Consider the following 11,434-nt stretch of genomic DNA (forward strand, 5'->3'; position numbering starts at 1 on the left):
TATATGTAAGGTAGTTACCTAACTTTAAAATGTAAACCCATTGAACTCAACTGATACAGTATGAGGAAGAAGAATTTATTCTGAGATCTGTTTCTTTTAGTGCCTTTATGGAGTGGGGTGAATGTTGCTGGTGTTGCCTTGAAGACTCTAGACCCTAAATTAGGAACTGATTCAGACAAGGACCAATGGAAAAATATCCATAAACAAGTTATTGAAAGGTAACGGTACTCATTCAGTGTCTCAGTGCCTTAATAATCAGTTTTAAGAGTAAGATTCACACGCAAAAAGTCTATGGTTGATCTTTGCTTTTTGTGAGATAAAGAATTCTAACTTTTTGGAAATTCCCAAATTTAGACTTATATTCTGCATAGCTTTCTTTGGGGATTATTTTTCAAAAGGAAAATCTGTTTATCATTTTATAAGAACTCATTTGTGTTTGAGGGTAATATATCACAGTGATTTTGATCATGGACTTTGAACCAAGGTGCTCAGGCTTGAAACCTGGCTTCATCATTTATTAGTGGTGTGATATTGAGAACATATTTAAAATATTAAAAGCTCAGTTCCCTCATCTTTTTTTTTTTCTATTGAAGTTTCATTAGCATACAATGTTATACTAGTTTCAGGTATACAACATGCTGATATTGACTGACATTTTTTTTTTAATGTTTTTATTTTATTTTTGAGACAGAGAGAGACAGCATGAACAGGGGAGGGTCAGCAAGAGGGAGACACAGAATCTGAAACAGGCTCCAGGCTCTGAGCTGTCAGCACAGAGCCCGACGCGGGGCTCGAACTCACAGACCATGAGATCGTGACCTGAGCCAAAGTCGGCCGCTTAACCGACTGAGCCACCCAGGTGCCCCTTGACTGACATTTCTATGTATTACTTAGTGCTCCCACAGTAGATATAGTCACCATCTGTCATCATACATTATTATAATATTATTGGCTATATTCTCTATGCTGTATTTTTCATCTTCATCACTTATTTATTTTATAACTGGGAGTTTATATCTATTAATAACTTTTATTTATTTCACCCATCCCTCTACCCACCTCTTCGCTGGCAACTACCAGTTTGTTCTCTGTACTTAAGAGTCTGTTTTTTGTTTGTTTGTATGTTTTGTTATTTATATTCCACATATAAGTGAAATTGTATGGTATCACTATTTCTCTGTCTTATTTCACTTAGCAGTGCCCTTTAAGTTTATCAATGTTATTGCAAATGGTACGATTTCATTCTTTTTATGGCTAAGTAATATTCCACTGTGGTGTAATATTTCACCACATCTTTATCCGTTTATCTATCAATGGGCATTTGGGTGGCTTCCATATTTTGGCTATTGTAAATAATGTTGCACATCATTTTCTTCATATTTAAAACGGGGATAATAGGAGAACCTACCTTAGAAAATTATTATGAAGAGTTAGTAGAGTAAAATGGTTAGAACAGTACTTAGAAATTAAGTGTTTATCAGATGATTTGGTGAAAAAAACATGAAACTGATCAGATGATCAGAAGTTAGCTAATTTTACTTGTAAGTGAAGTGTCTGACTCTATATACATCAGCTTTAATAGCATACATGATTCTTCCTCATGCTTTCGCCAAGTTACATGTTAGTAGAACTTCTAGAACTTAGAAATCACTTTTAAGTTAATGTCTAGCATATAATTATGTTAATACTACAGTATCATTTCCTACCCTTTTCAACACAAGTGTCCTTACCCATATGCCATGTATTTCTAGATATAGGGGCCAGTAAGGGCCAATTCCCAGCAAGTTCAGGAATCAATCTGATACAGAGACAGAACCACAACCCATGCCCTAAGGAATATGTTTTAGCCAATACTGGTTTCCAAGTGTCATGGAGCAGCCCATCTGCTTCTTACAGGGATGTTACAGTGTTAGTCTTTGTCTACCAAATTCCTAATCATCGTACCCCAGGGAATGTTCAATTTGAAACACTGTTGCTATAAGGGAATAATGATTAAGACCACCTTTTCCACTGAAGTCCTGTGTGATTTAAAAACCAAATACTGCAACTTATTACCGATCAGTACTTATTCCAGTTAGTCCTCTCAATAATGCAGTGTCCAAATTAAATTATTTGCCCCTTGGTCATTTAGCAAAGGATCTATAATTATAAAGAATCCTGAGATACTGCTAGTATTTATCTAAAAACAACTCACCACTTTTATGTCATAGCCTCTGATTTTCTAGTGCCTAACCGATTGTAGGGTAATGACATCATGATTTAATAGGATGTCCTTCCAGGTTTCCAATAGAGCAATTAGTTTTTGTCTTAATATAGTAGCCTTAAAACTGCTTGTTCTATATGCTCACTTTGCCTACTTCTTTTTATGCCAGCAGTTTTATTTTCATTAGGATGGTTAGTAACAACTAAAGGATTATATATTTAACTATTCTATTTTCAACCCTTTCTCTTTGTCAATCCATTTTGTTGATTCTTGAAAAAATAAATCTGTCATCCAGATTCCACTGGTAAGATCTTTCCCCATTTATTTACTGCAGAGCTTTCTTCAATTCATATTTCATCAATCAATCAATCAATCAATCACTAGGCAGAGCCTCCCTCCCTTCCTTTTTACTTACCCCACAGAGTCTTGGTCATATTGAATTGAGAGTCTGGAAGTTAATCCTAAATTTGACAGCAATCCTCATGCCCCCTAATTGTGCCCTGGTTTTGGATTGATAGTCAAATTACAATACCACAGTAAGTCCAGTCCAGTCCCAGCTTTTCTGTGTTGAGGGGATCAGTCTTATCTTTTGCTACCAAGTGTATTGTGTGCAGTCCTGGGGCCTTGCAACAGTGCTTCCATGGATGTAAGACCCCCTGATATGCATAATGATGTTGAACATTCTGTTTCCTGTCCTGGATCCTTTTCTGAGAACTAAATAAACTCAGTGCTAAGTTAAAACCTCTTTGTTCTTTGACTTTGACTGTCAATCCAAATCTGTTGGTGGCAGTACAAGAATATGATACATATTCATTGTAGAAAATAAGAAAATTCAGAGAAGTGTAGAGAAGATGATATCACCTGTAATACCACTTAAAAATAATCACTGTTAATAACGTTGTGGACTGATGCAGTTCTAAAGTTCTTATAAATGTGTTATGTTTTTAACAAGACTGAGATAAGAAATTGCATAATGTTTAGAACTTTGCTATTTTCCTTTGAAAATGTGTCATGAACATTTCCCCATATTTCCATATATTGTTGATTTAATGATGTATTCTTATGAAAAATATGTACACCTGACTTACAATTATATAAAGTTACATTGGCACCCTAGTAATAATTTTAAGTGGTCAGCAAGATGTATATGTTAACTTTCAAGATGATCAGATTCTGTGTTTGGACTTAAACAACAATAAAAAAATATAAAAATAGTTTTATCTTTAGTCGCACATATGTCCTAGTATTCTGCCTTTATGATAAGAGAAGGGTGTATTAATTAGTATTTAAAGCAAATAATGTTTATGAGACTAGTATAGAAATTTCTATTGGCTATTGGTAAGTAATTTTGGAAGAAATCTCTGAGAGTGGCATTGACATGTAGGTCGCTTCAAAATGGATGCCTGAAAAATAATATGTGTTCTCTAAGTTGACATCCCATAAATTTGATTTTTTTTTACTTTCTACAACTGTAGTGGCTATCAGATTATCAAGCTGAAAGGGTATACCTCTTGGGCTATTGGACTATCTGTGACAGATCTGGTTGGATCAATTTTGAAAAATCTGAGGAGAGTGCATCCAGTTTCTACAATGGTTAAGGTAGGCTTAAGTCGAATCTTCATTTATCATCTTTTCTTTAACATTTTTGAGTACCTACTATGTGCCAGGCATTGCGCAAGATGTTGAGGATATAGTGAACAAACAAAAGAGAAGCCCTAATCTCCTAGAGTTTAATGAAAGAAATGGACTTAATAAAACAATTATAAAAGGAAATATATGTTAACATATAAATTCTATGATGAAAAATTACCAAGTACTTAAGAGTGTACAAGAAGAGAATTTAGCTACCCTGGGTGGTGGCATGGGTGATGTTAAGGGAAGCCTTCCTAAGGAAGTCAATGTGACCTATTCTGAATGAGCAGGAGGTAATTTGGAAGGCTGAACTAGTAGTCTAAACAGAGGCAATACATGTACAGAGGAACTGAGGTAGATGTAAGTAGAGGGTACTTGAAGTTCTGAAAAAAAGGTCAGTTGTTGAAATGCAGACAGCAAAGGGAAGTGCATGGTTAGGCTGGAGAAGTAAGCAGGGTTAGTCCACTGAAAGCCTTGTAAAAGGATTTGAGTCCTTACCGTAGAGCTATGGAAAACCACTAAAAGAATTTATTTCTTTTCAAGTTTTCATGTTAAAAAGATTTCTATGGCTGTGGTGGAGGGAACAGATTTGAAAAGGACAAGAGTAAACATGGGCAAACTTGTCAAGAGGATGTGCGGTAGCTCAGAATAGAAATGATAGTAGTCGAGGCGAAGAGAAGGGGATAAATTTGTAGATACTGTATTTAGGAGGTAACATTCATAGGACTTGGTAGTGGAATGAAGTGAGAAATAAGGAAAAGAAAGGCCATTTGTGGGTTTCTGTTTTCCACCTTTATATATAGATAGTGGTAGCCACTAAGGAAGGGAATACTCAAGGAGAGCCACGTTTAAAGATCATGTTTGCAGTTATGGACAAGTTCATTTTCAGGTGTTTTGCAATATCCAAGAGGAAATAGGCAGTTGGGTACAAGCTTCTGGAACTTGTAGAAGAGTTTTGGGTTGGAGTTCTAAATGTGAGTCAGTTTGGAGAGAGACAGTTCCTGAAGGGGAAAGAGAGGTTCTGTCAACAACAACAACAACAACAACAAAGGAAGAGAAGCTGGACAGGTACAGACAACAGATATGCCTTACACATAGTAACTGAAGCCAGGAATGTTAATGAACTTGCCTAAGGAGAGCGTAATAAAGTGAGAAGACAGATTGAGATTGAGTCTTGAGGAATTCCAGTGTTAAAATTTGAGTTTAGGGGCACCTCGGTGGCTCAGTCAGTTAGGCATTAGACTTCAGCACAGGTCACGATCTCGCAGTTCGTGGGTTCAAGCCTTGCGTTGGGCTCTGTGCTGACAGCTCAGAGCCTGGAGCCTACTTCAGATTCTGTGTCTTCCTCTCTCTGTTCCTCCCCTGCTCATGCTCTGTCTCTCTCTGTCTCTCAAAAATAAATAAATATTTTTAAAAAGTTGAGTTTATATAGTGTGAGCCCACAAAGTCAAAAAGAAGTGGTGACCAGAGAATTAAAAGAAAAACCAAAAGAACATGGAATCATGGTAACCAAGAGAGAGCAGGATGTTTTAAAGATGAAAGAATTGGTTTTCAATTGTTGATTGATGTTGTGAAGTCATATAAATGAGGATTAAAAATGCCAGGAGGATAGGGTGGCTTAGTTGGTTAAGTGTCCAACTCTTGGTTTCAGCTTAGGTCATGATCTTGTAGCTTCATGGGTTCGAGCCTCACACCGGGCTCTGTGCTGGCAGCACAAAGCCTGCTTGGGACTCTCTCTCTCTCTCTCTCTCTCTCTCTCTCTCTCTCTCTCTCCCCCTCTCTCTTTGCCCTTCTCCCACTCATACTGTCTCTCTCTCTCTCTCTCAAAATAAATAAATAAACTTAAAAAAAATGACAGGGGGATAAAGTGACAGAGGTCATGGATAACCTTAGCAGGAACTGTTTAATGAAGTAATAGGAATGAAAGTCTGATTGGAGCACACTAGGGTTTTCTTAGCCTCGGCACTATAGACTTTGGTCTGGATAGTTCTTCATTGTTGGAGGGCTGTCCTGTGCATTGTGGGATGTTAGCAGCATTCCAGCCTATACTTATTAGATGCCAGTAGCATACCCTCTTTCCCCATTTTTGACAATCAAAAATGTCTCCATATAGTGCCAAATGTCCCTTGGAAGGGTCCCTTGAGAACCTCTGAGGAAACTAAGACAAGTATAAACAGCTTTTTTGAGGTATTTGGCTGTGAAGGTAAGGAAAGAGAGTAATAATTGGAGAGGAAAATCAAGGCCAGGCAAGTTTGCGTTTTTTGTTTAAAAAAAAATTTTTTTTTTTTTTTTTTTTTTTAATTTTTTTTTTTTTCAACGTTTATTTATTTTTGGGACAGAGAGAGACAGAGCATGAACGGGGGAGGGGCAGAGAGAGAGGGAGACACAGAATCGGAAACAGGCTCCAGGCTCTGAGCCATCAGCCCAGAGCCCGATGCGGGGCTCGAACTCACGGGCCGCGAGATCGTGACCTGGCTGAAGTCGGACGCTTAACCGACTGCGCCACCCAGGCGCCCCAAAAAATTTTTTTTTTTACTTTAGAGAGACAGAGTGAGAGAGAGAGCATGTGAGTGGGGGAGAGGGTCAGAGGGGGAGAGAGAGAGAATCTTAAGCAGCCTCCACACTCAGTGTGGAGCCCAATGAGGGGCTCAATCCCACAACCCTGGGACCATGACCTGAGCTGAAATCAGGAGTCAGACACTCAACCAACTGAGCCATCCAGGCGCCTGCCTTTTTTTCTTTTCTTTTTTCAAAGATAAAATTCTGATAGTAAAGAAGATATTGAAGATAGAAGTAATAAGCAGAGGCAGTGGGATCCAGACCATAGATGAAGGTATTAGTCCTAGATAGGAGGAGAGACAGCTATTGTAACAGGAGATAATAAAGAGAGGATAGGCAGTGAATCATGTAGATTTTTAAGTTTGGCATCGGATGCATCTGATGACTTCTGTCTTTTTAGTGAAAGGAGACAAAATCATCTGCTGCTGAGAATCAGGGGATGTGTAGAAAAGTCAGATGTTTGAGAAGATTTGAAGTCTTTGTAGATAGAAAAAGCAGAATTACTGTTAGGTGGATGCTTATTTGAGGTTGGTGTGCATTAATTTGTAATGTGAGTTAAAGATCAACTTTCTTGTGTAGTTTTCTCCAGGGATCTGAGCACAGGAATGGAGAGAGAGCATAGCTGAATTCATGTGGGTGTGGGTTTTACTTGTGGAGTGTGAAAGAGGGGGTGAGGAGAGAAAGAGGAAGGGAAGGGTGGAGGTGTAGCTTTTGGTTTATATACATGTTAAAAATAGGTTTGACTTTCTGCTAAAGCGTCACAGACAAATTCAAGACCTTTGTCCTCAAATATGATCTACATACAAATGAATACATTATAAAAAGAAAATGAATAATAAGGAATTTAAGAACTATTTATAAAATAAAAATTAAAATAAGCAGAGGGTCTTAGTATATGGTGAAAGGGTCACAGAATGAATCATGGGATCTAAGGTGGATATGGAGGAACCCGTAACAATGTCCACAGTAGGATACTTGGGGTGGGAAGAGAAGGTTCTGTGAGATAAAGAAGTCAAGAAACTGGAAAGAAAGGGAATTGGTTATGGTTAGTTTACCCACATGAACAATGAAGTCACCAAGAGTAATCACAGAAACTGGGACAGAGAAGATTGTGAGCCAGGTGTCAGTCTTTTATGAATGAGACAGAGTAGCCAAGAGGTTAGAAGGTGATCATTAAGGAAGAAGAGTTGAATAAGATGAGCCTCGAAAAAATAGGGGAAATGTTAAGAGAGTAGGGGATTACTGTTTTGAAAGAGACAATGAGTACACAATGGATACACACCCCTCCTCTTTTGAGGATACACAGGGGCTGCGGGAGAATAAGCAATTAATTACCCTGAGGTTGCTCCTGAGGAAGAGTCAAGGAGGTGTCAGATGCTCTGAGAAGAGAGTGAGATTGAGTAAGAGGGAAATTTCATAATTTTTACTGAACAAATCAATGGATAAGTTATATTTTATAGGAAAATAAACATTTGACATTAAGAGCATAATCATTCATATACTCTTATTTTTTTTTTACCCAGCTACTTCAGTTTTATTCCTCCACATTTTCAACAAATAAGGGTACAGTTTATTTCATATTAATATGTTGACTGGGGGTTTCTTTTTTTCCAAATAAACAGGGAATTTTCTTAAGTAGCCATTTCCTCATTTCATGGCCAATCCAGGAGCAAATGAGAGCCAATTTTAGTGTATTCAAGGGTCATAGTGTCAACCAGGCATGAAGCTTAAAGAGAAGAGGGGCCTGGGTAGCAGGTCATGGTCATCACACAGGACCAGACAAGGCCAGGCCCCAGGGGCCAGGTGCCTTATTTCCAGCCCACTCAACAGCCCCAAGTGTCATGATGGGATGCACATACATTCTTCAGTTTTAGTCCTAGAAGCCCCTTCTAGACGAAAGAGAAACAGAGAAAGTAGAGGGAAACAAATTCCCAAAACACCAATAGGGAACAGAGGGGCTTCTTCCTCACCTACAGTGGCCTCGTTTCTGATTCCACCCAATCCCTAGCAACTCATGTTAAAGCTCCAAAAGTTACACAGAGGTGGCAACAGAATGACAAAGGACAGGAAAAGGAAGGGAAGGTGAATGTAACTGAAGCTGACCCCTGGCTGGGAATGGAATGTGGGCTGACAGTCTGGTGGGACTGTGGCCTTCCATGGATAGGGACAGACCAGAGTGGAGGGAATGTGAGTATAGCCTGGCTGGGGCCCCCAGAAGAAGACATGTGGCTGATGTGATGGAGCTTGTGAGGTTGAGTATAAAATGCCTACCCAAATGAGGGAGCTGGACTGTGGTGGAGGAGGTGACCAGAGGCCCTCTGTGGGAGACTAGAATGAGATAGGAGCAAGGGGCACACCCTGAGATCCTGAGGAAGTCCCCAAAGATGGGGAGAGGGAAGCTTGGCTAAGTAGCACCTGTGGACTCTGAGCTGTTGTGGGAAGCTGGGAAACACCACTCCATAGTCAAGGGGCCTCTTCCTTCCCTCCATGCTAGTTCCTGGTAATGTTTAATTATAAGGAAGGAAGGAGGAAGAAAAAGACCTTCCCATTGCCTCTTCCAACCCTAAAGTCAACCCCAACCTCTTTCTTGGGAAAGAGCAAGGAGGGATGGAAGGCAGGGAGGTGTGAGGTGTCTACTGGGTCTTATCTTCCATGGGGTAGTAGGAAGGTGGCAGAAACTGGTTTCTGGGCATGTAGGCATTGTGTTTGTTGTCCCGGTTGTAACTGGCTCCAGCAGCTGCTTCTGTGGCCTTGGCTTCAGCTACAGGAGTAGAGGGAACATCAGGGCTGCTGGCTGGAGGTTCCATAAGCACAGAATAGGGTGGTCGCCATGGTTGCAACTATTCCATGTTCATCATGGGAAGTTCTGGATAGAAGTCAGATGGGGGTGATGGATAGAAGTAGCCAGGAGGGTAAGGGCATATTCTGTTTGTAATTGGCAGGGGAAAGACAAAGGCCCTGCTGGGCATATGAGAGTATCTGTAGGCTCCATTGGAGGCTTCACCTTTAGAAGATTGAGATGTCACTTGTAACATCTATTGTCCAACTCAATGGTGCCTGTTGGTGTAAAGGTCAGCTTATACAAAGCGGTCTTCCCAGCCACTTCCTCCTTCAACCTTCACTGTTCTCTTGATGTAGTTTATACCAAACACAGGCTGCTTGATTTTGCAGTCCTTATTAGATAAAATGGCATCATGAAGGACCAGATGGTATCTTTCCTTTGGACAGAAAGATGGACCTGGTAAGGGGTGAAGTAGATGTTGCCTTTCTTGGTCCCTTTGAAGGCCTCTGGTAGGTTCTTTATTTCATTGAACACAAACTCCACAGAGTCATAGGACGTTAAGATTGGTATTGTTTTTTTTTTAAGTTTTTTTTTTTTAACGTTTATTTATTTTTGAGACAGAGAGAGAGACAGAGATGGAGCATGAGCAAGGGAGGGGCAGAGAGAGAGAGGGTGATGCAGAATCCAAAGCAGGCTCCAGGCTCTGAGCTGTCAGCACAGAGCCCGTTGCGGGACTTGAACTCATAAACCACGAGATCATGACCTGAGCCAAAGTCAGACATTTTACGGACTGAGCCACCCAGACCCCCTTAGGATTTGTATTGTTGATAATTACTCTACCACCCCCTGATTCTAGTTGAGCTCCATGGTCTCTCTGGTATCCTCTTATTCTGAAGCGCTTTTGCATTAGCTGTTTTTCCATATCAGGTACTGAACAATAATCTAATTTTGCCTTTTAGGGCTTATATGGATTAAAAGAAGAAATCTTTCTCAGTATCCCTTGTGTCTTGGGACAAAATGGTGTCTCAGATATTGTGAAAGTTAACTTGAATTCTGAGGAGGAGGCCCTTTTTAAGAAGAGTGCAGACATACTTTGGAATATCCAAAAAGAGCTGGTATTTTAAAGCCTCTTAATGTTCCACTGTTTTATAGAAGAAGATATCAGACTGTATATTTTCTATTTTGAAAGTATTGTCATTTGATTTGTAAAAAACTTAAAAAAAAAACATTGGAAACCCATGACATAACTTCAGTCCCTCAAGGCTAGAAAAAGGAAATGGTAAAAATATTTCCCCTCTTTATGAATCTCTTACAACTCTGTTCTAATGATAACCTATACATATGCAAGTAATACTTCTGAAGTATGTAATATATGAGTTGACTTCAAGTTTGGTAGAGTATATATAATAATCCTTTATAATATAAAACTTATGATTCTTCCCATAAAACAACCAGCACTTTTTCTAGCATTGAAATTTCATTCTTCCATTAGGGCACAGGCATATTCAGTTTATATTGCTTCATTAACTTTATGTGTCTATGTGTGATCTGCACCGGGTACGTTAAGTCCATGTATAACAGAAAGAAACAGAAATAAAACTTCAGTGGCATAATCAAAATTAAATGTTTTGAAACCTGTAAGTATTATTCCAATTCATATAAACTCAAATAGCTGATTTGGTGTCTCTGTTGAAATACCACACAGGGAGCTTAGACCATTCTCTAAGTCATTTGTGGAACAAACTTCTGGTACGCTTGTTTGTGTTACGGTCATGAGGTCAATATGACATGATTTATGCCCTCAAGTATCTCACAGTATTTAGGGCACCTCAACTAATTGATTATTGATGTATATGTATATGAGTGCATGTATTTCTAATTTATATATGCATATGCCACACACACATACATGAAATATTTCCTTGATTTCACAATTTAAGGTAGCTATAAGAAATACACAACTGAACAAAAACAAAGAAATCAGGACCAAAGTAATTTATAGACTAGGATGGGACCAGGGCAAAAAATGAGAAGACATATGCAGGCCCTAAGGACTTACAGCGTGTGCTGTCGTGGAGGTGCTCACACTGGACAGAGAGTCACAGTTCATACTCTTATTCTTGCTGTTTGAATAGTTTTCATTCCGGTCCTCTACTGCTGAACATGATTAGTTTCCCAATATTTTGTTCTTTTTCCTTGTTTTCAATTCTTCCCTTGAATGCACAAACAGGATCATCAGAGAGTTTAGTTAGGATAGC

At 39.2% G+C, this 11,434-nt stretch overlaps 1 protein-coding gene and 1 pseudogene across 2 annotated transcripts in view; one reads left to right on the forward strand and one right to left on the reverse strand.

The window, feature by feature from the left end:
• LOC125176309 (L-lactate dehydrogenase C chain) overlaps window positions 1-10,817 on the forward strand; it is a 41,295-nt gene extending 30,478 nt beyond the window's left edge. For both annotated transcript variants that reach the window (XM_047877547.1, XM_047877548.1), the window contains exons 6-8: window positions 101-218; window positions 3,679-3,802; window positions 10,136-10,817. In XM_047877547.1, coding sequence (XP_047733503.1) covers window positions 101-218; window positions 3,679-3,802; window positions 10,136-10,300 — 407 coding nt within the window. In that variant the 3' untranslated portion in view covers window positions 10,301-10,817. The remainder of the gene's footprint in view (window positions 1-100; window positions 219-3,678; window positions 3,803-10,135) is intronic.
• On the reverse strand, window positions 9,028-10,098 carry LOC125176330 (WW domain-binding protein 2-like; annotated as a pseudogene).
• Window positions 10,818-11,434: the final 617 nt, after the last annotated feature.

Source organism: Prionailurus viverrinus, chromosome D1, assembly GCF_022837055.1.
Source record: "Prionailurus viverrinus isolate Anna chromosome D1, UM_Priviv_1.0, whole genome shotgun sequence".
Lineage (NCBI taxonomy): Eukaryota > Metazoa > Chordata > Mammalia > Carnivora > Felidae > Prionailurus > Prionailurus viverrinus.